The sequence below is a fragment of the Electrophorus electricus genome, chromosome 17 (assembly GCF_013358815.1).
Source record: "Electrophorus electricus isolate fEleEle1 chromosome 17, fEleEle1.pri, whole genome shotgun sequence".
Taxonomy (NCBI): Eukaryota; Metazoa; Chordata; class Actinopteri; order Gymnotiformes; family Gymnotidae; genus Electrophorus; species Electrophorus electricus.
Genome location: NC_049551.1, coordinates 9,449,143 through 9,476,810, shown reverse-complemented (window position 1 = coordinate 9,476,810; position 27,668 = coordinate 9,449,143). Strand labels below are relative to the sequence as shown.

The 27,668-nt window shown below is 43.5% G+C and overlaps 1 protein-coding gene across 2 annotated transcripts in view; it reads right to left on the bottom strand.

The window, feature by feature from the left end:
• The window catches only part of cntfr (ciliary neurotrophic factor receptor), a 106,083-nt gene that overhangs the window by 10,284 nt on the left and 68,131 nt on the right, over positions 1 to 27,668 (bottom strand). For both annotated transcript variants that reach the window (XM_027010375.2, XM_027010376.2), the window contains exons 4-6: positions 11,779 to 11,896; positions 10,057 to 10,223; positions 7,918 to 8,081 (exon numbers count right to left, since the gene is read on the bottom strand). In XM_027010375.2, the coding sequence (XP_026866176.1) occupies positions 7,918 to 8,081; positions 10,057 to 10,223; positions 11,779 to 11,896 (449 nt within the window). The remainder of the gene's footprint in view (positions 1 to 7,917; positions 8,082 to 10,056; positions 10,224 to 11,778; positions 11,897 to 27,668) is intronic.

The window sequence follows — 27,668 nt, the reverse complement described above, 5'->3', positions numbered from 1 at the left end:
TCCTGCCTTGTTCCCCATGTCAGCAAGTGAGCAAACAAACAACCACAAACAGACTCCGAGTCTGTGGCTGACCAAGCTTGTGCGTTAACTTGGAGAGTCTGGATCTCTTGTCGGGGGATATGTGATCATTGGCAAAAGCACAAGCAGATGCATCTTGCGCTCAACAAGGACAGATGGGTGAGAGACAATCCAAATAATTCCCTTAATACTGTAAAATACCACTGTTCCGAAAAGGGTTTTGTGCGGCTGGTCACACTCTGTTGACGAGGAAAAGCAAAAGAAAGGGAAACAAGCTCTCTGCTGGCCTACCGACAAAATGTAAAGAAGCGGGGACAGGCCGTGGTGAGACAAAGACCAGTGTCAGTGGCCAGTGCTGATGGGGATGGGGAGCACCACAATGGCACAGCTAATGTGTACAGGGTGTTGAGACCTATTCTGCCTAATCCCTAAGCAAACAGGCGTTCATCCCCCCAAGAGCCAGGTCCATGGTGTGAATACGTGGAAGCCAGGCGGAGGGGTGAGGCCATTCTCTCGTTGAGAGCCGAATCTCTATGCCTCTCCACTCCTATTCAACTGGACTGAGGGTGCTTATAAAATATGCACACGGTATGTGAATAGCGTCTCGATAAATAAATAATTCATATTCTCCAGTGAACAGGGAGACGGAGAAATAGGCAGTCTAAATAGAAGCTTGGTTTCATTCAGTGGCTCCTAATACCTGTTTACTTTGTGTTGGGTGTTTGATGATTTTGTGCAGGAAGACCTTCATTAAGATTTCAGTTCAGTGTCATTTGATCTGGAACAGGATAAGTGCAAAGGGGAGATCATGACTGTCAGAGCTGGACTGCAATTACGTTCCACTTCCCACATTCATAGCTGACTTTCCAGTGATTTTCTAGAACATTCTAAAACCCGCACACTTGGGATGAAGGGAAGAAATGCTGACAGTCTGTAGTCAGCTGTGTCTGGAAATATATTCTGTGCACCAGCTTTATGGAATGTGTCTACAATTTGACTAGTCTTGATTCCTTTTTATTCCTTGGAGCATAAAATCTGTTCTATTAATTGCGAGTGATGCCTCCATCTTTTGGGAGAGGCCCTTGTTATTGAAAACTACACAAGAGCCCCTTCATCCATTCGGCAGTATCAATGGGGCCATTATAAATTCATGCCACTTCTCTAAGGTGTGAGAGAGGGCTCGGAGCGCACAGTTCTGTGATCAGCCGCTCATTGTGTATTATCCACGGGCTGTACTTTAATCTGTATATCTGAGGCGGCTGTTGAGAACAGCTTACCCATACAGTCTGGGGGGTGGGAGGATGAGAAAGGGGAGATTTGTACATTCTTGGCAGATTACAAAAGAGAAGGGCAGTGACCCTTGTCCCCCATCACTATCCTGTCCAATTTAACTCTAACACCCTGTCCTGACTTTGGGCTTTTGGTATGGAAATCGAGGCTTTGAGGGATGTGAATTCTTTTATCTGGGACCGAAATTCTTGAGCTTCTCGCTTGCTGTCGTGTATCCAAGGCCGATTGAGTTTCGGGCCTCCAGCGAGCACGCTAGTACGTTCGCTACGACACATTCCACTTATTGTTTCCTTGGACAGGCGGGCGCATTACGCCCAGCGAATCCTTAGACAGCCGGACACAGATGGAGGAGCTCGAGGGCTTTAGCAGATCTCGGTAAACCCAACCATTGGAGTTAACCTCAGCTTGCCCCCTTCATTTCCTGGGAAATAATTTTTGACACGCTGGCCATGCATGACAGTGTTTAATTGGCTCGATTCCCCAAATGTGAACCAAAAAAACCCCAGCATTGTAACGCCTCATTTGAGAGTGTGGAGCCTCACTTTCTGTAGCCCCCTATGCCACCCCCCACCCCCCACCCCCACCCTCCCGTCAAAGAATGTAAATACGATTGGCGGCCAAGCCAGGAGAGGGTGTCTGTTGTCATGGAAATAAAAAGCAATTATGTGCCACTTCCAACATTCACATCTGACTTTCCAGCGATGGGATAAAAGTGGTCGGGCAAAACAGGGCCTGTCACTCAAGCTAATGAGAGCAATTCCCTCATCCCCCATCCACTGCCTTACTGCAGCACACCAACAGGTTTAATGGATAATTGTCCATCCTGCTAGCCTCCCTTTGATGCCAAGCTGGCGACGGTGCAATTAATATCAAAGAAAGTGGAAACACCTTTCCAATTATCACAGAGAAATGTATCTCCTGGAACTCCTTGATCAACGACAGTTTGAGTTCATTAAACATTTTCGGCTATGTGAAGGCATATCATGCAAAATAAGTATTTGCTAATGAGATGTATCTTGCTGTTCTGCTGAAGTAAACAAAGGAAGTGAGCTAGACTTAGCCAGAATACTCACATACATTCGTATGCACCCCCCCCCCCCACACACACACACACATACACTTTCTTCTATCTTTTAGATGCATACACACTTTCTTCTCTTTTAGACAAACACACACACAAGGTACAAGTACAGTATACCCCATGATAGATATTGGACAGCTGGAGTGTGCTGTGAGCTGAGACACAGAGTGAAGCTTGGGAAGACACAAACCTTTATGTGCTCACATTTCACACAAGAAAGACAGTGGATGCCAGGTCACATTTGTCACCTGTCCTATCAGGCCATCCGAATCATGTCACCACAGAAAAATGACCCCAACACTCCTTGGACAACCTGCTTAATCATTCTGCAGGTGGTCGCTGAATTAAATATTAATGTCCAGCATCAAGGCATGTACTGGCCCAGGACCATGAAGACTAGTAGAGCTCTAGAGGCATACAGCTGCCACTTCTCCTGAATGCTCATGATGTTTTGAGCTGTGACTATGACACATAGTTTTCCAATGACAGTTTCCAGCACAGGCAAAGTCAAGGGATGCTTAGATTTTAAAACCGTATTGTACACCAGTATTATTAAAATTCTGCTGTAAAGCACATGTGTGAATTCATTGCATGTTGTTTTTTCAGCAGGCAGCAATACCACACAGTGTGCAGGTCTGAGTCTTTTTTGCTCTGCATGCTGGAGCCCACTGGGGTGGAAAGAGGTGTGGAGGTAGGTGGTGCAGGTGGAGGGGTGTGAAAGGCTGAACAAATGTGCAACAGAAAGAGACAGGGAGAAACTGTTTACATTTCTGTAGCCACCAGGCTTCAATTGGAGGTTTGCTCATGGCAGAATAAGGCTTTCTGCGCAAAGGATGCTATGCTAGTAGTCTAAGAGAGGTCAGAATGTCACTGCAAGAGTGAGAGAGGGAGGCAGAGAGGGAGGGGGGGGAGGGAAGGAGCGATAGAGAGAGGGACAGAGAGAGTGAGAGGAAAAGAGAGTGAGAGGCTAGCAGCATGCATTCTCCTGTAGCCATCTGCAGGACTGGCTGATCAGTCTGATGAAGGATAATGACAAATAATATCCACACGCTTCAGCCTATATTTTAAGTGTGGCCCTAGTGATGGCAGCAGCATGGTGCAATTATATCTTTTAGGCAGAGTCATTGTTTAACAAAGCCTTGTGTGGGGGGCTGTATTTGTAAGTGTGTGAGTGCATGTGTGTGCCTGTGTATGTGTGTCTGTGTGTTGTTTTAAGATAAAGAAGCAGACAGAAGAAAAAAGTGATGGCAACCTACACACTAAGAAAGGCAGATAACTGCACTAATGTGCATCTGTGTATTTGCCTGTATCAAATAAGAGGTGGACGGGGCCAGGCGGAGTCGACTTTCATTAGCTGGATGTCAGAGCAGGCCGGCCCTCTTTCTGCCTCTAATTTCCTTTGCCATGCTAATGGTGCTGCAATGCTGGGGACTATTGATTAATGTAAGTGCTGGTTGGAGGATGAGAGTGACTTTTGGCAGAAGCACAAAAGCCCATTAAAAGGAGAGCAGAAGCAGAGGAGATGGTCATTGGAGGAGGAAGGAAAACTCAGCTCAGGAAGTAAAGGAAGGGGATTGTGGGGAGAAAATAAAGGAGAGTGAAATGCAGGGAGAAGGAGACAGAGGTGCGTGTAAACACGGTGAGCCCCAGCTCGGCTCCCAGGAGCACTTTAACAGGAGACAGAGCCTCCATGCGGGATCGGTGGTGGCTACTGCAGGACATGGTCCCTGATTAACTCCACACGTATGTGTGGTGGTGGTGGTGGTGGGGTCATTTACAAGCATGTACTTGCACTAAAGAGAAGACAGATTACAAGGTGGCAGTTCGGAATGTGTACATGCGTGTGTGTGTGTGTGTGTGTGTGTGTGTGTGTGTGTGTGTGTGTGTGTGTGTGTGTGTGTGTGTGTGTGTGTGTGTGTGAATGGAACGGCATAAGGAACACACCCTGGAGCCACAGATGCTGCATTCTGATGAGATCAATAAATAAGGAGGGGAACATAGGCTGTGGCCCAAGGGCCAGCAGTGTAGGACTGGGCCTGATACCATCCCAACTGTTGTTTCCTCAACAAACAGCCAGCAGCTGGGGGGCTGGGCAACTGCGTGACAGAGCATGGGCCTAAGAGACTTATACCTCTCAGTCTCTCCCCCACTAAAGGTACACACACACATACCCATATGTCTTATTATTCTTGCAAACCCACATAAGCTAGCAGACACACACACACACACCGTGTGATAGAAAGAGAAAGAGGGGGAGAGAGGAAGCAAGAGAGGGAGGGACAGAGATAGAGAGGTTAACAGAGAGAGAGAGAGAGAGAGAGAACAGGAGCACAATTCCCAATGCTCACAGCATGACTCATTGACAGAATCAGTGCCAAAGATGGATGGTGACTGAAAAGTGATATCACAGCTGTGACTGGCTGACATCACAGTCTAATGGCTAATGCTGGCCATGAAACATAGTCAGATAGTCAATACGTTTCTGTGAGTGTGTTGATATTTGACTCTGTGCACCTACATGTTCCTTCTTACTAAAAAAAGTCATTCTTAGCACAGTGCTATAAAAGAAAAACATATTTTGCTTTTATAAAAGAAAAAATAAATGTTGAAGATACCTATAGTAATCATCAATGGAAGTGAAGCTACAATTCGGGCATTTTAGATGTTTAATAAATTTAATAAATAAACGCTAATGTTTTTATAGTTTTATGTTATTAATGTCAATATTTTTAGCAAAGTTTTATTGGAAATGAAACACTAATATCATAAACAGCTTGTGCATATAAGACATATAAGACATCGTGGTCCAAAAGTAAAAATATATGTGAAAAACCTTTATATACATAGCAGTCTGAACAGCCTAAAAATCTATTTCTAATATGCACTGGCTGTAGCTTTAGCCAGAGGCCCACTATAACCCTGAGAGAATTTTTTTTTTTTTTTTTTTGTACAACCATGAAATATTCAAAATCCATGTGAATTCTCCAACTCTCCTTGAGCTGAATTTTGCCTTTTTCTCTGGTACCAGACTAAAAACTTAGCCTAAATAAATAAATAAATAAATACATACATACATACATACATACATACACGCCTATATACCTACCTAGCTACATACATGTATACCAGGCAGCTAAATACTTAACTGTCAATCAGCCCTGCTCCCCTTAAATGAAACAAACATTTGGGAAGATGACCAAGAAGCTCAAGCCTTATTATAGGACTCATTTGCCTTGCTGTCTACAGACAATCCCAGAAGCCTCTGCTAGCCAAGTTCTTCCTGTCCAGGGCAGGCGGCAGCACTGCATTGACTTATATCCAGATTGTAATTGCATCATTTATGGAAATGAAAGGAACTGAAAGACAAATGGCATGCTGTGTGTTTGTGGTGACCCTCCCCTCACCTGTCCAATCACTATGTCCCTCCTCCAACCTACTGCTTTTATTTGGCAAAAGATCAAAACCATGAAACATATGCAAGTAAGTCCCTGCTGTCTATCTTACACCTCCTACCCCAACACTCTTCATCCCTTACTCGCTCACTCATCTTCTCCCTTTCTGACCCAGAAGAAAAGAAAATGCTTTCAGTTCACACATTTCAACTAAACGATGCATGGATTTTCATGTGCCAATAACTCACATCCTTTCAACAGTAATAAAACCTGCAATACTATAAACCTAATAATCCAGTCATCAGTAGCTACATTTATTTGGATTGAAGTGTAAGCCATGTGCCGAGGTCAGTCAGTGAACAGAAAGGGTGGTCTGTCCTTTCTTAAACGGCCCAGCTATCTTTAGAGCCTTGACTAACATTCCACTGCTTCTCAAGCATCTTCAGCTGGAGATTTCTCCCTATTCTTGCCTCCAGACAATCAATGGCAATTGAGCCAGAACACGGACCTATTGAGTTTCTCCCCAGCAGCCGATCATCTGAACGGTGGTAGCAAACAAAAAAAAAAGACATGTCCACTCAAAGATTATATGAATGCCAATGCACCAGTCAGCATGAAGCAGCCATTCAGGGCCATATTCCATCTTGCTGGTGTTTTTTGAGAACTGAGCTTGGAGATCTGGAGCCAAAAACCCCAAAACACTTGCACAAGATAACAAGCAGGTCCATTCCTGATAGCGGTTGTGAGGTGTGGCTGCCAGCACCTTTTCAGGCCCAGCGCAGCCCAATCTGATCAAAATATCAACATACCCGAAACAGTGTACCCGGCAGAGCACGGCGCAGGCTTGCTGACCATATCCAAGCTGCTGGTCATACGCAGCAAATGGCTGCAAGTTTTCCTACTTTTGGAACAGCACTGGACAGTCCATCCATCAGCAGCGCCTCTGTCATCGTCGAGCCAGCCACCCCATGTCTCTGCAGAATGGATGGTTTCCTACACTCCACACTGGCCCTTTCATCTCTCCAAAGCCCTCATAGAATGATACAGTGAACGTTTGCACATGTGAGGCACAGCTGAGGCCTGCGTGCCAACAAAAAACAGTCCAGACGTCCAGTTTAAATGCAGGGGCTGCATATCAGCTGTCTATGAGCTGATAAGCTGCCCTGCTCAGGATCACAGCTGTATACATCAGCATCAGCTTGAAATATGAACTTGTAGAATTGAAATATGAACTTGTAGAATTGTTGAATAAAGAAAGCCAGTGGAATCGTACATCATATTTTCTGTGGCAACTGTTAATGTTTGCAGGTCAACTTTTTTGTTTCACTGCTACCGAATTTTTGCTTTCAGCAAGATTCTATATTGAATCTGGTTGGTTGAGAAATCATGCGTTGTATGGAATGCCTTAAGGAAAAAATCATAAAATAAACACATCTCAAAAGAAAAATTATTTAAAAAGCTGATGTTTGATGTTGTTAGTTTAGGATTTGGAAGGAAAGCAATTACCAGTCACAAGGAAGAAACTTGAAAGATTATAGTGAAAGCAGGTGCACAATCCAGATTGTATAACCTCACATCACCCATGGGGGGCAGTGCATTTCAAAATCTCTGATGTAATCCTACCAATTTCAGTTTTGTTTACTGTTGAATCCTGTACACCACTGGTGTGATCCTCCAGGCAGAATACAGAGTATGCTGGAAAACTGGAGTCTGCAGAAAAGCACTTTCTTACAAATAAACTTATCATACAAATCCTCTGAACCCATCAGATCTCTTCTATTCACTGTACTTTCATTCCAGTCAGGAGGCAGAAAGCACCAGCTGAGACAGCTACTGTAAAGCCCACAGGCTCTGATTGGTTGATGCTCTTTGACTAATTTCTAGATAGGCCAATCAATTATTAAGTTTCTGAAGCAGAGATTATATTGATCATGTGACCACAAGACATAGCCATAATTCCTTGACCACTCGGTGAACTCAGGACCAGTGCAAAAGCACCAACGAAAGCAAATATAAACAAAATTATTGCATGTGAAAAATGCATATTCAGCAATTCAATGGAATAAGAGACTCAACCACCACCACCACCAACACCAACAAAAATGTATGTTAAACACAGAAGAAAAGTGCCATTACATGTTGCCACTGGTCTCTGATTAGCGGCCGGTAGCGCAAGAAGTACTTCAGGGGGAAGGACTCAATATCAGGCCACGTGGACGGGCTGCTCCAGGTCACCTCCAGGCGGCGTACGTGGTTGGGAATCGGCCTCGCTACCACCTTCTCAGGGGGGTCCGGTTTCACTGAGGATCAGAAGGAGGCAGGGTTGAGATCAGAGCTCGCATGGTGAAAGCACCTTAACGCTGGGCACTTGATCAACAGGGGATTACTGCAAACAAATAGCAATAAAAAGGCACTTTATTAGAAAAAGGGGAAATGTCACAGAGACAATGGGGTCCAGGCATCCCTTTCTCCACAGAGGAGAAAATCTGTTCAACATAACACACACACAATTTTGTGGGAAACCGCACTGCAACACGTTTTGAGAAGTCTTTAGTGCAAAAACATCTCGTGAATATGAGGGGAGTCTTTCTGGGTCGCTCCACTGAGCTGAGGTTTATGGGAAATGGGCAGAGTGCAACAGAGTGGTCTTTCTCCTTCTCTCTCCCTGTGATGGCTGAGGATCAGTGTGTTTGCTCTGCGGTTTAGCTTCGCACACACAGGCGCGCACACACACACACACACACACACACACACACACACACACACACACACACACACACTGGGACAAAGAGAAGCCCTGAGCACTGGGGGTAAGTTCCATCAAGCCCTCCTCCCTCTCCTGCATCTTAACTATTCATAGTAGACACAGTTGGCTTAGATTTATATGTGGAGGCCTGACCTGGCATGGGTGAAACACTCTTTACGACTCTCAAACACTGCGTGGATGTTGTTTAAAACCTACTTCGGCACAAATACATGACTAGTCTTCTCTCAGCCACCCTAAAGCTTTAATGTGTTGAGGGAGGCACCGCTGGCCCCTGTACACAAAAGAACAGTAAACGCATGACTGACCGAGAGAGCACGCAAACTGAAGGGCCAAACACAGACAGGGCATGGCTGTGCTCGAGGCAGCCAGTCAGACGTGGCCTGATGAGCATTGGCCCAGGCGCTGGTTCCAGTGGCCCCAGCAGCCAGCAGCCATGCTGGTTGGTTTTATTCTCCCTTTGCCGTGCTTGTAATTCAGAGCAATGCTTTTACCCCCCAGTCTCAGTGCATGCCATTTCATTAATGCGTTGCCTAATTGTCTCTGAAATGTACGCTAATCATAACTCACTTTTCCAGTCAAATCAAATTTCACTCCCAAGCCCACTTAAAAAAGGAGCTTCCTCTCCCGCACCATAAATCATCCTTATCACTCGGAGGCAAATATTTCTGCAGTTAATCCAGTAATCCAGATGGCATTAGCATTTTTATTACCATCAAGCATACATGTAGCCATGCATGTAAACACTTCATTAAGTTGCCGGGAGTCTCACCATTCTTCTTCCTCATTGGATTTCACTTTTTTTCCTGCCCACAAAAGAGCAGATTTTCCCTTCATTCCCAGCATCAAGCGGTTGGGTGGTGGCTCCTGGCTGGATGGTTTCTCTTGGCTCAGCAAGAGGAACTTTACAGCGGTTCCCAGATGTCTGGGGGCCTGACAATAGTAGCCAGATGTTTTGGGCACTTACACTCTCTTGCCACACCCCCTACCCCCCGGCAAGTGATTACTGGACTATTCTCAGACTGAGCATGAAATGCAGCCCAGGATGCCAAACATGATTCGAGTGATTCACATTGCTGGCTGCAGATAGTGATGCTCTTTCACCAGCAGCCAGTTAAGTATGTTTAAACAGGAGTTTTTTATGTTGATGTCTACAGGGGAACACATGGTCAAGCCCAAACATCCAACATCATCTTGGTTTTACACTGTATTTTTCAAGATATAGCGATTTATAAATCCCTCACAAAGCACCTTTTTTGTGTCACATTTGAATGTGCTTAATGGGAATGCTCAAAGGAGTTCTATTTTTGAGTCCTTATGCATGTGATGCAGGTGAACCTGAACCAAATGATCTGTGGAGCTGCAGAACTGAAATAAAAAAGAAAAGTCAAATGAAATCTGTGAGGAGGAACTGCTGTATAGAAGCACTGCAATAACCTAACATGACAGACATGGGGAGTAAAACTGCATGGGGAAAGGAAAGGAGGAGAGAGGATGAACAGGTATAATACCCATGGATGACTCCTCGTAGCTGGTGGCTGTGGATGCTCTTCCCAGTGCGTTGATCGCTGTGACATTGACCCGGTAAGAAAAACTCGAGAACAGTTCTGGAAACTTCACATGGCACCGGTTCTTATGGATCTCATCCCTCTTCACCTCCAGGGACTTCTGGTTGTGTCTGGATTAGGAATGGATGAAAATAAAGAACAACAACCACAAAAAAAGAGGTTTTTCAACTCCCCTTTTCTGAACAATATTTTTAAAATAAAGCCAGATAATATCACTAATAGTTCAGAATAGTTGTAACTGACTTTAAGCAAGCTTTACTGCAAGAACATGGATTTTCTATTACCAACACCTTCATTTAAACACATATATATTTACCAGAGCTCTTTAACAAGATCTGATTGTAGAAAGGGCACAATGGTGTTTTGTCAGTTGCTGTTCAGAATTTTAAACATATTTCCTATTAAAACATCCTTAGCATTCTTCCACACTGGGCCACTTAATTAAACCTCAGTTCATTTCACACCAAAGGAACACTTTGCTCACAGCGGAAAGGACAGGAATAGATTTGCTGAGTTAGAGTCTGCTGGGAGCTAACCCCCAGGGTGCCAGAAGTCTGGGTGCCCAGGGTGTTTTTTACAGTTCTTTGGATATCAGTTCTGAGCCCTAGAGCTAAAGGACTAGCTAAATGTTCAGTCCCCAAGAGCAAATGACAGGCCGAGTCTTCATCACCTTACTGCAACAGTCCTGTATGCATTATGAACCTTCAATTTGTTCTAACCGTTATTTAAAGTGAGCTCCATTGCATGGATAGTTATCTATGTATGGATAGTGATACAGATCTAGAATAAGGCAACCTATGCTCTGTACAATTTCTAATGGCTTAAAAATACTTTTTTGTTTGTTGATGGCAAGGGTTAATAAAAAATTATTTTACATAATTAAGGCACGTTTTTAAGTTTAAAGTCATACCAGGATGTTCAGTGAGGGAATGCAAGTACTGGAACGATATTTCAAATGTGACATATTGGTCATGAAATGAATGAGGAACCTCCTGTTGTGAAATTATATGTTGACATTTCTGATCTGGCTGATCTTTTAAAGAGCAACCCAAAAAAAAAACAGCTCTCAGCACAATGGCAGTCTGTGACATCCAGGATGCCTCTTACACTGAATTATATTGGTTGTAGTAATTAAGAGAACGTTTGTCCTCTTTCTTCACTTTATATTTTCTTCCAGCTGCTGAGAAATGTACAAAAGGAGGGAGAGAGAGGGAATGAGAAAGAGCAGAAGAAAGAGAGAGAGAATCCTCTAGTTTGTTGTGGAGCATTCCATGGGGGCTTTAGGTGGAGGGTCCACCCCTGCTGCCCTGAGTTCCCACATTCCCAGTCAGACAGGCGTAATCAGCTCTCACCAGAGAGAGCCTGACTGCATAGATCACTGACTCAGGCAGGCCCATGGCATCTCAGGCATTTGTCTTACAGGAGGGTGTGTAACACATGACAGAGGGAAGGAGACATAGAAACCGAGAGTTTGTGAGAGGGAGAAGGGAGAAAAAAAGGGAATATGGAAACAGAATGGGAAAAACAAGGAAAAAGGATGTACAAAATAGAGGCAAAGAGGGTGAGGGAGAGGCAAAGAGAAAAGGACAGACAGAAAAGGAGAGAAAGAGAAACAGAAACAGACACAGGAAAGTATGTATAGAAAAAAGTGACAAAATGCCTTACTGGACGTCAACGTCGAATTCCGTGGGGATGTAAGTGGGATACTGGAGGTGCCAGCTGCAATAGAAGCCCTTGGGGTAGGTGTTTGAGCGGCATGTCACCTGGGGTTCCTTTGGAGGCACTGTCAAAAGGGAAGGTTGGAGGTTGGGTGGTAAACAGAAAGTGAGAAGAAAATAAGCCCTTTGTAAACCCCACCATCACCACCCCCCTCCCCCAAACTGCTTGCATGTAACTTGCTTGTTTGTCCCACCTCACTTGGAGAAGGATGAAGCAGGAGAGGAGAAGAGGAGAAGAGAAGAGGAGTGGAGGATGAGGTGGGGTATATAATAACCACCCCAACCCTCCTTCCAGATTAGGGCTCTTTCTTGCACCACCACTGGACCGTGCCCTCGCCACCGAAATCAAAACCGATGACTTGGGCTAGTTGCCAGGGTGACACATAGCATTAGCCCTCCCTTTTTCCACCCCAGACATAGGGTGAGATGCAGCAGGGGTGGGGTGGAGCTAAGACACAGTGCCTGCTGAAGCACTTTCCTTTCCCAAAGCCGTACCCCCACCCCTGGCAAAGTGGCGGCCATGAGAGACCTCCTTTACAGATCACCTTTTAGCTCACTCCCTTTGAGCTTTGATTAAACTAAATGCAACAAAGTGGCCAGCCTCCGCGACCCTGCCCACACAGTCACGCTTTTAAACACCGTGCCAACAGGGAAAGACATAAAACTTGACGGTGCTGTGATGCTGCCCAGCATTTGAAGTTAATCAGCGCTTATGATGTCACACTGACTCAAGAGGTCAGACTCATGTTTGAATAGTCTAGGAAGATATTTGTTAGTCTTTTGTGTTTGACAGTTGTTTGCTACATAATAGCACTCAAAACACATTGGTTTAGTGCTATATGGATACCAGGTAAACAACCATTAAGCATGTCAACCCCCAAATTACATGAAGTATCATGTATGGCTATTGTTTGATAACTGACTGTAGTATAGTCCACCGTCATATTGGAAAACTGAGCTTTGATGGTCTGAACACTCTCCGGCAACTATAGTTTTTTAAGTGGAGAAAGGAGACACAAACCTTATGTGGAGGAATAAAGGGGGTGAAAGGGAGTGTATAAGGGCAGTGAACATTGAGGGGGGCTGGGGTCGTCAGAGAGTACGACGGCCCTGACCCCAGCGTTCCTGCCGTGAGCTTGTCGTTCTGTGGCTTTGGAGTCTCCACAGGATGCACATTCCGGCCCAGTCTCCCCACCACAGGGGGCCTTCCTCACCCCGGGACCAAACAGGCACTCTGATGGCTCACGGACCCTCGTGCACAGTCACTACACACACCGGAACACCCCCACCACCACCAAACACACATACACATACACAGACACGGTCCACCTCAAAAGAAAGCAGACAGACATCCACACAGAGGAGCATCTCAAAGACGCATTCTCCAAAGAGGCGAAAGCCGCAAAACAAAACAAGATTGCTTTTCGAGAAGCGTTCGCAGCCTAGCAACGTTGCCATTGTTCCCTTTATGTTTCTTTTACCCCCTTTTTGGAGGGCAGAGCGTTCTTGAAGTGACAACAAAGAAATATATCAGCATTCTTCCCTTTTGGGATTTACTGTGATTTTATCTAAAGCTCTTTTTGCCACAGCAACAACATTAGGTAAATGCTAACAAAATCATTACTGATGTGTTTATGCTTGTCATGTTGGAAACAGTGGAGAAATTTTAAATGCGAAAAAATATATATATTATTAGACACATAGGCATGCTTTTAGCTTCATTGGCTTTGTAGTAAGACACTGCAACTCACACCACTTATTCAACTACTGATCACACCTTCAAATGCATGAAATGTTCAAAGACAAGAACGAGCCTGGAAAACAGTTCAAAGAGAAAAATTCCTTAGTCTCCATAGTGAAACACAAAAAATGATTCTGGTACCATTGTTCAGAAGTGAATGTGGATGGATTGGCTGATCTGAATGGGAAGGCTGATCGTGTGCATGTCTGCATGGACTTTTGTCCAGCATTTCTCAGGCCTCTCCTTTGTACTCTTTTCAATGCAGGAATGTGGATGAAGAAATCAGGCAGGGCTTCTGGAGGCCTTTCCCATCCCCAGTGACCACAGAAAACCAGAGCCACTTGTGCCTGTGCTTTAATAAGCCTCCAACGCAGTGTCACATCATATGCAGAGCAGGTAAGTGATACCCTCCGAACACGTTGGAATCCGTCTGTAGAAGCACAAAAGGAGTTAAGGACTATTTGTAATAAAAAACCGATAATTGTGTGAATCAACAGAGAGCACCGATTTTGCTGTCAGAGAAAAGGTAATCATGCTGGTGAGAAGGTCCTGTTTTAGCCTCCAGAGTCTTTTGCGAATATTGACTCAATTTAAATTAAACATATGAAAACATTTGGCTTTGACCCTTGCTGCACACTCCATAACCCCACTTCACCTTCAAACACAAGCTGTATCTCAAAGTGCTGACAACATCATTTGAGATTCTTCCCAAGCCCATATCCTATGGCACATTGAATAAGCACCTCTGGATGCTATTTGTTATTGATTCCACCTGGACACTGAAATACACCAGGGAAAAATTCTTGCCAAAATGAAGGACCAAACTGAGCCCTCCCTCTGCATTGCTTCCTGAATCTGAGGTCATTGCAACGAAAGACACAGTTACAGGGGTCAGCTGACAGATGTCAAGCTGCCAGCCAACATGAAAGGTGGGCAAGGGGCTCCCAGACGACTCACCCATCATCGCCAAACGCTGATCTGTCAGAGCCAGCATTGACCTCCCACTATTTCTGACAGGTTTGGAATGCCAGCTATGCACCCAACGATAGGAAGCAGAGGCCAGTGGTGCTGGTGAGAAGAGAGGGCTTGAAAAAGGTGCGGTTGAGTGTTGCAGTGAGTTGGTGCTTGTGGCAGGGTTGGGGAAGGGGGTGTTTGGGTCAAGGGGCAGGGGACCATTTAGTCAACCCAGTTCCGAAAGCCACAGAAGCCAATATCTGCTCTAACATGGACAAAGTCTCCACAACCTAATCTCTAAGATTTGTGGGAGGTTTAGCCCAACTCTCCCCATTACTTCAGACTGGAAAATAGGCTGATTTTACAAATTCAAGATTTTGCAACAAATTCTTCATGATGAACACTAAGATTCAGTACATCATACAAAGCACTGGTTCACAGTTTTATGTACTTTACACACTCAGTTCCTACAGCATCTGCATTGACTACATGCTGTCAATACATTTGAATCTAATCGGCTCCCTCTTGGGCATATCTATGTAAACATCCACATCAGGGGACAGAGGGCCGGAGGAATTAAAATGGTAAAACCCATCATCGTAAATTATCCACAATACATGTTCAGTGGTTAAAGTGCCTGGCTGGCATCTCTTGAAGGGATGAATCGTTCAGCTCCGCCGACGCATGCACGTGAACTCATCTCATGCCTCTGGTACTAATCGAAAGTCTAATATAAAGAGAGCCTCATAAATCGTGGGCCAAGGTGCCTATCTGGAATGAGAGTGGGCCTGGCCTATGGGAGACTGCAGCTCCACACCGAGCTAAATTAAATGTTCCCTTCACAAGTCCCAATAAATCCTCCGTCCCCACCAGCAAAGCATACATGGAGGCCTAGGCATGAGGGAGAGGACCACTGGCCTGATGATCCAGACCTTGGACCCCCTACCTGCCCTTTTGCAGGCAGAGTGCGGTGTTGTTCTGCTTGCCACACTCTGCCGCTCGGACATATCCCCCTCGGCGCTGTTCATCTTTATAGACCAGACAGACAGATGGAGTGAAAAGACAAAAAGAAGAAGGAAAAACAGAGTCAACAGTGTCTTATGTGCTAAAAAACCACTATAGCCTCTGTAAATCGCTGGGTAATATACTGTGTTGTTAACAATCCATTTAACAGCAAAGGCCCAAGAAAAACACAGCATATGCACCTCTCTGCCTGCCTACATCCAATCGGTGTAGTATAAATAGCTTTGAAATGGTATGAGGCACTATTGTTTTCACTCAGTCTGCCTTTGGGCGTGGTGGTGTGGTTATACAAACCAGCTCTCAACAGCTTCACCCATAAATCATTAGAAGCCACATGAGAGTTTCATCCTTGTGAACTTAAGGACATTTTAACATATGCCAAACCAAAGAAAATTTAGGATCAGTTATAGCCTAATTTCATTAAATACCACAATGCATTACATTAAGGTTGCTTTACTAGTAATAAAAAAAAAGTTGCTGCATAATTGCAGAAAATAAATTTTAAGGAATGCCACAGTGTAAATGAATGACAAAAGCTAATTTGCAGCACTTCATTTTGCTTCCACATCCTAGACATTCATCCCTAAGCCCACTTGTTAAAAGCTCAGGGCTTGGCATTGTGGCAGCTTACACTTGATTGACACCACTGAGACTACCAAAAAAACAAAAAAGGCAGCCAGTTTCCCCAGACCAATCAGCAGACTCCCAGCAAGCCCTCAGCCTCGCATTAGGCCTTAAGTCCACATCACTACTCTTCAAGCCTTTCAGTCCATCTTGACTGGAGCTATGAGGCCGGAATCACATCTCTGCCACTTCCAAAGTGGGGGAAAAAAGAAGAAAAAGCTCAACTCTTAGGAGGAAGGTTAACAGCTTGCCGAACACTAGCATGATACAACAAGCAGATCGGAGCCTATCTGTACAGGGGCAGACTGCACCAATAAAACTGAGATTTTTAACCTCCAGGCTGTAATCTTATATCAAAGCCATTAGAGAGCAGTGGGTGGGAGGGGATGTAGCAGTTGTGTTTCCACAGACCTTTCATACACTGTCCTCTAACCATCAGCATTACCATAGAGACAAAGGGCCGTTTGAGGCAGTTTGAGGATGCAAGGAGTTCCTAGCATTCCGGGGGGAATTCCCTTGATAGGTTCTGGTTCCCTGACCTGGATCTTCAGTGAAAGCAGTTCCTGTCACGTTTGGGAAGAGGACGCTCCTCAGAGGTCTCTGGATTTGTTTAACGAAACCAAATACTCTGCAAAGCACTTTCAAACGATATACTTTATCAGATAATTACAAACACAGTCAATTTTATGAGCTATAATTACAGACCTGAAGGGATACATTCATAATGACTATATTCATGTGTTACTGTATGCTCAGCAGATACTACCTACCATTTTTCTCTGATGAATTCTTGAAAGGAAATAAAGTGTAAGTGAAAACAGTGAGGAAATAAAGGGAACTGTGTGTGAGCCTGGTGCATGCAGGTGTGAGCTTCATTCACAGTCTTGAGTGGATTCAACAGAAGGACTCGGTCATCTGGAGAATTAGTGAGATGGAATTCCCACATCAGCACTAATAAACCTGTTAACTGAACAAGCAGAAGGCGAGCAGCGATCCTGCTAATCTAAGGTGTGCTGCTCAACACTCGAGGTGTTGTCAGTGGATTTGTTCTGAATAGGAACCAGGACATTATTTATACATGATTTATTCCTGCAATTTTACAGGTCAAAAGAAAGAGGGAAGTCAGAATTGCATTTGTAGGCCATGTGATGGCCCTAATGTTATACACAGAAAGTACTGAAAATCACCTGGGCAGTTCTTTCAATCAGTGCAATCTCAGCTGCTCATAGAGGGCTGGAGGGCAGCAGAGCCATGACTTCTCTATGTGTCTCATTCACTCCCCATTGTGCACACTTGCACTGTTCCACCTATCTGATGCAAGCGGACCAAACATCGGCAGACAGATATCTGATGGGGGGGTGGGGGGTGCCATCCCTGGGAAAAAAATAACCACTTTGAAGTAGGGCCATCGTGAGGGGATAATTTGATGGGAACACAAGGAAGAAGATCGATGGTCGCAGGGCATGTGGTGGTACAACGAAAGAAGTAGAGTGAGAGGGAATGGTGGATGAGAGTTTGGAGCCCAATCTGAAAATAGGGTCCTGGCCTGACCAACTAGGGGTGGTTCTAGTTCCAGAGTCACTTCACCACATGAATTTTTTTTTTCTGTTTGGGAGCTGTGTTCATCTACTCCTTGGTAATAATGCTCTTAGTGGCATGGCGACTAAATGCTGGATCAAAGGGTGTATGAGGAAATAATCTGAGAAGTAGAAGCAGGAGGGTATGTGTGAATGTGTGCATGTGCACATATGTAAGGGTGCTTTAGAGTTCAAGCTTTCATTAACATGCATGCCTTGCTCAAAAACAAAAGTGCATCTGTGTTGAATGGATCTGTCTGGACAGAAGTGTCATTAATCGACGACACCAGACCAAGTGTCCGTAGTTTACAGGGATATAGCCAAGATCCAAACTCTCAAACTCTGTCAGCATATAGTAGATCATTCTCTTTTACAGAAATAACTATCATTTGAATATATGAAAAAGAAAACCAACATCAATTGGACTTGTAATATTTTCCACCAGTGTAGTTTTAGGACCTCTTCATATTTAGTGTGAATGTACAGTCATAAAAATATAGCAGGTGAATTTAATAAAGTCCCAGTTATCTCCAGAGGACAGGCCAAACCAAAAAAAAACCCACACATGCATCAAGTTTCAGCTCTTAGACCATGTCATTTCTGAGGCCTCAAAGCTTTTCAATTAATATAGGATTACCTAGCTGTGTGGTGGGGGTTCTAAAACATTAATCCATAATTACTGCTCAGCCTTTGCTTCCCTATTCCTCCCCTGCACACCAGAAACACCCAGACCTGTTCTCTGAAGCAGTGTGTTAGCAGCCCACACTCTGAAAGCAGCGTGAATGCAGGTTGGAGTCCAGCCCTGGGAGGTTCCTTGCCCAGCCTCCAGTGCAGTGGTGCTTAAGGCTGGGACTCTAATATTACACAGCATGGCAGGGGGGATAAATGGTAGCCTTTGTGTTGAAGCGGAGCTCCCTGTCATTCCACAGTCATGCTAATGGTTCTAATCTGACAGTGGACTCCAGCTGCTGGCTCTATACTCAGTAACCACCCCACCCCACTCACACACACATACCCACCCCTCCATCCTACCCTGGGCAGCATTCCTGTCCCCCGTGTCATCGGCAAGGAACGGAGGCATTACATGGCTGTTTGTTCCCTTTGTCACATAGGCTTCCCAGCTATTAGAGCTCAGAAGAGGAGGGGCACTTGAGGGGAGGGGGCAAGGTTTCAGAAGCCTGAGCAAGGAATGCTTTATGGGGATTTTTCCACCTTTGCTGACCACTGAACTCAAGTGACAGCGAAACTCCTCCTCCTCACTCGCTGTCTTGTCTCTATTGTTTCCAATTATCCCAGAATTTGCTCCTACTAGACCGTGGCCACCTTAAAAAATAAACAAAACAGAAGAACTAGAAGAGGAAGAAGAAGAATACAGCTAAAAGCCTGCACTTAGTTGCGGTCCCCGGAGACCAATGGCACAGAGCCTCCACGTCACAGGTGGGCCAACAGGGTCCTCATTCTGCAGGTCCTTGGTCCCTGGTGAGTTCAGTTGCAGGTTCATGCAGATGTGAACAGTGGTACTGCTGCTCTCTTATAATGCTAGCAGCAGGAGTAATTGAGCTGAAAATGGAAAGGCTCATGTAGTCTCAAACCATGGGGTGCAGTGGGTAGGAGAGTATAAAACATCTTAAGAAAATACTAAGGGAATCCAGCCTAGCGATCTTGAAATGCAATTGCAATTTAGTGCCGCATGGGCTCTTCAAAGACAGTGTATCTTTGGATTGTTTCCGGCCTGATGGGTTCCATCAGTGGAAGGAACAATAAAAGCAGTTTGCAAGTGCTTAGGACACACCGTCTTTCAGGTTAGTGCTCAAATAAGAGCTTCAGATGAGGGCATGAAAAGAAAGGTCCATTTGCAAAACATGTTCTCATCTCAAAGACTGTAAAGCGATATTTGCTACTACTAAATCCATGGTTGAAGCTGGAAACAATTCATAATGGTCAGATGGTCAGTTTTTAATTAGAGCCTGATAAAAACTTTTGGGTTTAAACTAAGGATTGGAATTCTGGACAAGGGGATTAGGACAAAATACCAGTCTAGATTTTGATTTTGACATTGTAGCCAAGGGCGTAAGTACAATTAGATTCCTTTAGCAAAGAAGTTGATGCACAAAGATGTTTCAACGAGCAGGCCATGGTCGGTCAGCTCCAGTGAATGAATGGCCCCAGAGTCAGGTGCTAGGTGCATGAACGGGGTGCTGTGCAAGTGAATTTCTTACACATATTGCATGACAGCTTCATTTGAACTGATGGAAGTGTCTCCTGCAGTCAGAATTTCAACTGGCCTGAACATGGCCGTTTAACCTGTGAGATCTAGCTTCTATTACTTCAGCAGGTTCCCAGAGGCAGCCTCAAAACTGACAACTGCCTTAAATGTCAGGCTGTTTCTCCCCTCTTAAATGGAGTTACCAGTTGAAAGCTGATACAAGGGTGACTGAAGTATGTGAATGGTGAATCAGAACACATTGGAAGCAAATGGGAGGAAATAGTTCTTTTGCAGAAAAGGGAGCTCAAAGTGCTCTCTAATTTCAGTCTAATTTTCTCAGAGAGGAAAATAACAGGTTAAGTTGAGTGGTTTCCTACATAGTATGTGCCATTTCACCAACATTTTCCTTTCTGAAAATATCAAGCAGATTACCATTTCTGATTGGTAAGCCAAAGGTCCCTGCAGGAGATACTCTTGGGGCTTGATTTCTGCCAACCAATGGCAATACAGACTTAGATATCAGGGTTCTGCCACAAGTTTAGAACCATTTCAAAATGAGTAAAAATTATTCACAGTTAAAACAAATCTCTGTATTTTTCTTAGCTTTATTATACCATTAGCGATATAGTTATCATCATCATTATGCTTGAAATATTGTTCACTTTGTGGGTTAGGGTGCTGTATCCAATTTGGACTGACACTCGCACCGTCTAGGGAATATTAGAAATATATTCTTCACAACATAAACAGCTCCAGTGGTTGAGCTGTACTCACTGCCCATTTAGCCATCTTCTACTTTTGCATCTGTACAGAACCACTGTTGGCTGCTTATTTTTGGATGGCAAGCCCCTTTCAACCCAACAGTGACACAGCATTGAATATAAAACTCCAGCAAGACTGCTGTGCCTGACATATGTTTAACAGCACAACACTCACGACAGCTGTGTTGAGAACTATCTGCTGGCCAAATAAAATCCAGTCAGCAGTGGTCCTGTGTGGTCAGAAATAGTTCAGTAACAAATGGGGTAGAAGGTGGTTGACAAACTGTGCTGGTAGCATATGGGTAAGTCTATAACAGCACACCTATAAAGTAAGATTTTAAGGTGGCCAGTGGCCAATGGCCAGTGAATATAGGTGGTATGTCTTTCAAATAAACTGGGTGGCAAGTGTAAATCTTTACTAAAATGACATCTTGCTTGGGACCATCACTTTACCTGGAACACTTTACCTGGAACTTTACATAATGCAGGAATAAAGAAGACCTGTGTGCAGATGGGATACTGGTTAAAACAAACAGGTAAGGAGAGGAACTGGCTCCAAAATGCAGGCTGATACTTCACACCTCTTTTTCCAACATATGGCTACAAACTGTCAGCAGCAATCAAATAAAAAAAGCGAATCCTGAAGGGGCGGAATAAAAGTCAATTTGAACGCTAGGAGAGGGTGAATTGGGACAGACTGCCTCCAGCACAGTGACATGCAGCAGCTGTCACTGCATATTGAATTTAGGGATCTGGGTAAGGAGGGGAGAGGGGAACCGATTATGGCACCTGGCTGCCACGCTCAAGCCACAGTCCTCTCCACAAACATGGTGGCTCTTTAAGGATGTAATCAGTGGCCAAGGGTCACGTCTGTTGCCGGAAGGCGTAAGTGCCCACAGGATTATCATGCTTGTCCTCATCTCCCTGGCCTGCAGTCTAGAAAAGGAGGGAGGTGTCCTCATATGGAGCACCAATTTTCCTTAAGACTAAGGAAGTGTGGTATGGGCATGCAAGCAAACACACCCTTTGTGGCCAGACGAGGTACAGGGCATGAATATTTCAGTCATGTGTGTTGTAGACTACCATTCTGAACTACCACACCATTCCATGGAAACCACAGTATCAATCTCCATTACAGTAATGACACTATAAGTATATATGATACAAGTTGTAATTCAGCAAAAAGATGTCAAGAGGTATATTACTTAAGTTGTCAGTGAGAATGTTTGGTTTGGGACAAGCTGTGGAAACATGCAAACTTCCGAGTATTTCAAGGACTAGCTATTCTTAAGAGCTGGCCATGTTGGCCCAGACCACCAGAGACAAACAGGCAGGCACAAACACTGACCTCAGTGGACATCTCAGCTGAACTTCTCATTATCTCCACACACACTCTGTACCATTCTTCAGCACACAAACCACACCCTGCCCCACCCAACCTCATCCTGCCTCGACCTGCACTCAGCAGTGGCTGCGGGCCATGGTGCAGCCAGCATTCATGCAAAATATGCAATTTCGCATTAGGGTCTGAGTTATGGGCCGGCCAGATGCCCAGTCCTCCGTCTCGATTAATGCCAACGAAGTCCACAATGAGAACAAATCACCTGGCCTCTACAGACAGCTTGCTTCCATCTCTGGAGAATCACACAGATTCACTCCCAGACATCTGGTCCATTTACAAATTGGAAAACACAATTTCAGAAGCAAAAAAAAGAAAAAGAAAGAGAGAGAGAAAGCCTGCTCTGCACAGATGTAGTTTTTTGCAGAAATGAAACCAGATTCCTTCTCCAGCCTCTAATTAATATTGTTTACCAGCAGGCAGAGAGCCACTGAGAGACAGTGTGGTTTTAATACTAAGCTGCCTTACTGATGTTTTTTTTTTCTGCATTAATTTCTTTTTGACTAAATGTTGTATTTTCATCTCAAGTGCTTGTATCCCATACACATCTCTAATAAATAATGCATCATCATTTTTGAAAAATGCTCTACATGATATAGGTAGGCATGCACTTTTCTTTGTAAAAATGGCTAAATAAAATAAAAATAAAAAGATTTTTAAAAAATAGTGTGAAGGCAGAGCTCTGCTGATCTTCCTACCAGTCATCTTCCTAAAAGGATTGAGGCTTTCCCAAGGATTATGTCTTTCTCCATAATCACTATATGTAATAATTAATGGGATTAGGAGATTACACAGTGACTGTTCCAATCTGCGCCCAAGGCTAGACCACCCCGTGCCATCTCCACACTTATCTGATGGCACGAACTTGCCTCCACATGCAGGCAGAGTATTAGTGGGCCTTATGGAGAGAAGCCTGCATGAGCAGAAGCATGTGCTGATCTGATCTGATGGGGTGCGAAACACGGGAAGATCATTAGTCTTCCAAAACACTGGTCTGTGGTCCTTTGACCATCAGCATCCACAAAGGCATGGCTTCCACTGAGAAGTAAAAGGCAATTAGTGTCTTCTACACCAGCACTGACTGTGCCAAGTCCAATACTTGTATGTTATGCAAAGAAACAAACAAAAGATCCTGTATAAATAGAATGTGTGTAAGACAAGATTTCTGATGCTCCTTCTTCAGTTGCTGATACTTAATGTAGTTAAGGTTTCCAAAGGAAACGCAATTATTAACTGGTCCGTTGACCTGAGAAACACAGTCTCTATAGCACATGCTATAGAATAAATAATAAATTCCACATTCTCTCTGAGAATTTTTTACTGTAATAGGCCATGCACATTAATCCAACTATCTTTCTGTGTAAACATTGTTTAAATTTAGTTCTGCTTACTAATGACCTCTTAAATGACAGATTATCCCTCAGTGGAAGTTTAGATGCTTTAAACATTGAGAGACCTCAAAGAATGGAAAGTAACAGATAAAAGACACAAGCTTAAAATTTAAAAAAGGCTTTCAGTGAGCATGAACATGTTGACTAAATCAAATTATGAAGACTGTCTCACATCAGCTGTAGGCCTACAGGCAAGTTAATGGTTTTGCATTAATGACTACTCCCTTACATGATAAACCCTTCAGTTGTAAGCCTCCCAAATAACATTTGCCTGATATTTTCATCCAAAGCAATTTACAATTATGACTGAGTACAACTTGAGAGTTAAGAGCCTTGCTTAGCAGTGGGGCGGCTTGAACCAGCAACCTTCCAGCTTCAAGTCAAGTACCTTAACCACTGAGCTACCACTTCCACAAAGAGAGCAAGCACCACAACTATGACAAAAATAAACAAAACAGCAAACACATATGAGTGATGCTAACACGCTAGCATGCTAATAGGTAAAATGACATTTCATTTGAAAACCTGATGTAGCTGGACATTTCCTCAAATAGCTATCAGGATCAAATGAACACTCACAAATGCAAAACACCAAGTTCAAAAATGGGATGTTAATGCTGGGGCCATATTTTTTATTCATTGATTAAAGAAACAATTCTTGTGATTGTAAAATTACAAAGTGTGTAAATGTTCCATGTGAAATGTCTTTTCATTGACAGTGCAGCCTGCCCTGGAATTATGGTTGCCTGCCCTAGCTTTCTTTCTTGGCAAGCTTTTTTCATATCATTTCACTGAGTGCTGTGTAAAAGTACAATTCCTGCAGGATTTTGCAGCCAATTTAAAATTTTAGCAAAAGATAGATCGGCAAAAACAGAGAACTTGTGACACACAGAGAGAGATAAAGTAGATGTGTATGTTGGTGGGAAGAGGTCAGAGTCATACATGGTGCACAGGTGATATTGCTCTAGACAAATAGTGGTCTTCCACACTAAGGCTCCTTGCCTCCCCTTCCTGGCAAAGCAGACCATAGCCAGTGACTCACCCTCTGACCCACCACTTCTTGGGCATCATCAACACCACTGAACATGCCTACAATCAGAGGTCAAAAATATTTAGACATATAGTAAAGAACATTAAATAAATAAATAAATATATATATATATATATATATATGAGCGAAAAGATAATGTGCACAGACGCAGGAATGTAATGTCCTCAAATTCCTAGGCCACAGCGCAGGAGCTTTACACCAAAAAAGTGAAAATATTGGCCTTTCTGGTCTTTCCCACATATGTTAAATAAACCAAGTCCAGTGTTTTTATGCAATTCTAGTTCTGAAGGTTCAGTATAATCTACAGTAAAAAGCAGTAAAACCCTTTGGGAGAAGCCTTTGGCTGCACATTGTTCATACTCCTTGTTGTGGTCTTGCAGTGAAAAATAGGCAACCTGCTGCCATTCAGAGCTATTACTGTGAGTGTGTGTAAGGAGATAAAAATCTACACAGCCCACATCCTTGCACATAAAATATGCAGCTGCCTGATATTAAATTTATATGTATATATGTTCACATGTATATATAACTAGTTGCAATGCATCAAAATAATGCATGTGCAGAATGACTAAATGATGGAATTACAGTGGCCAAGGCCCCATTTACACCAGCCATTAAAACATTGGTTGGGGGCCCTGAGGAAAGACAGCAACATGGAGCAGGTTGGCAGGTAGTAAAGCACTGCACAAGACTGGGAAGCCCCATGGCCATGTCCAGAGTGAGTGTAAACACATCCTGCTCAAAAATAGGGTTTGAAAGGTTCAAGTAAGGACAAGCCTGGGGGGAAATCCGGATGCACAGCAGACAGCTGGCTATATCCAGAGCCCATTTGATGCCAGGTGTGAACACACAAGAGATTTCTGGACAACTGCTGGATAATGACTGGTCTAATATGGATTTAGTTTCACATTTTTAACTCCAGGCACAAACACCCCCCTCACCCCCCCCCCCCCTACCTGTAATACATAGAGGGCATATTTAGAACAGCCAAATGCTTGTTTCACGCACTATTTATAGTAGGTACTCACCACTTTGTGTCACTATTTGACAGCATTTAATATGCTTTCCATGGCCTTTCAGTAGGGATATTTATTAACAGACTTGTGGGTAATGCACATATGTGATCCATTTCAGCAGTGGTCCTCGGACTGAGTGCTCCTCATTTTCATGCCTCTCATTGAGAGCCAAACTGTCATTGTTATAATTGCTGGAGGCATGAAAGACCACATGAGCAAACTTTCTGTCCACAATATTCATCTCTAAGAGCATATTCATGTCAATAAAAAGTTGGCAGGAAACAAAGCATTCAGAATAATAAAGTCAGTTAAAGATTGGGCAGAGTAATCAGCTCTATAATTAGGTTGGAAGTGAGAGATGTTCAAATATTAAATGGACATCCATTTTTCTACATGGAATAAATAACTAGCATCTTTGATAAGCTACTCACTGGTCCCCAAACATACTGCACAAAATGTATTAAGACATACAAGCAGTTCTGTATGCACAATAATAAAATAGTGGAACTGAAGAATGTCCTTTGTGTGTAGTCTTACCGAGTGTAAGCCCTTACCGAGTGTAAGTCTTACCGAGGAGCCTCTGGCCAAGGCCTTATCCACACACATGCAAACTGTTCATTAATCTTTGGCCTCTGTAATGACAACTAAGATGCTAGAATATCCTAAAGACTCTTCTAAACACAATTAGATGAGGTCCAGACTTACACTTTACAGTCAGCCACTGGTGTGGCCTTTCAGAGTTCCACTTGACTTCCTGTTTTCTTTCTGTTGCTCAGCCTCAGTCATTGCCCATTAAATTCTTACGTCAGTTGCACCTAGCACTTTATAAGTGCTAAGAACTCAAGCAATGCTATTTTAAAACTTGCCATGAACTCTTAAAAAGTCACAACACCAGTTTATACTTCCAGATGGGAAATTGAAAAGTGAAGCAAATGTTAAACACAAAGCCTTCAGCTAACCAACTTTATCAGTTTATCAACATTTATCAAAAATTCCTCAGCATACTTCGGAAAAGGAGGGTCAGAGAGCACTTCCCCATCAGCAGTTTGGCATTATGATTATAGAACTCTTTTAGCTTAAATTCTAATAGCTTGACAGATGAGGTTTTATAGATGAGGTTTGTGCTGCGATGTAAAATGTGCTCATTTTACAGATGCGGTTTGTGCTGCGATGCTTCAGGGAAGCTCAGGCATGCTGTGTGCCATTCGATGGCTGGGTTAAAGCTGACGGATGCTGGTACCAGTCCAACATATAGAAACTTACCCTGCAGCTGATGCCAAAAGTGCCCATCTCTCAGTCTGTCAAAGTTCACATATGATCAAGAATGCTCTAGCTTCTGGGTCAAAAATCAAACCAGCTTTTTACTGATTAACAAACTTAATCAGATGCTGTGAACAGACTGCAAAGTCTCCAGTATATTTACAGTCAAACTAAAGTCTTACTCTTGGTAAACTCAGCAGTGCCTTTGGGGCAAAGGGAAAAACCTATGTCTAAAGTAGAATAATAGAAAATCTTCTACTGTTAAGAAATAGAAAAAATCCTGAGCTTCACTATAAAATGTCTTTATCTTTGGCACTATCGTGTTTCAGAGTATTGTGCCTTTGAAGGGTTCTGGGCTTTTTTATATTTTAACATGGTATAAATTCTACAAAAGAACTGTATGCATTTTTCCATTGTGTTGAAGGGAAAGTTTTTGCATTGTGGCCAATTAATAGTGTCAGTCATTTATGATAAAGGACAGAAGGATTATTTCTTAGCTATGCTCAGCACTTTAAATAGTAGAGCAGCATTACCATTTGATGCTAAACTCAAATTTAAAATGTGAATATTCTCAGTTAATAGCATATTTGATGGTACAAGTAAACAAAGCCTCAATTTCAGGATCTCAGCTTCATAATTATATTCATAATGAACATTCATGTTGTGAATATTCATGAGGTGTGACAGTGCTGTCTTTGTCTCCTGGTTCCAGGGTCACTAATTGAATTGCTCTATGGATTAGCTACAGTACACTGTACTGACTGCATAGAATTGACAACCAAACATACCATATCCAGAGGATATTGTACTGTACTTGGAAGGAACCAACAGATA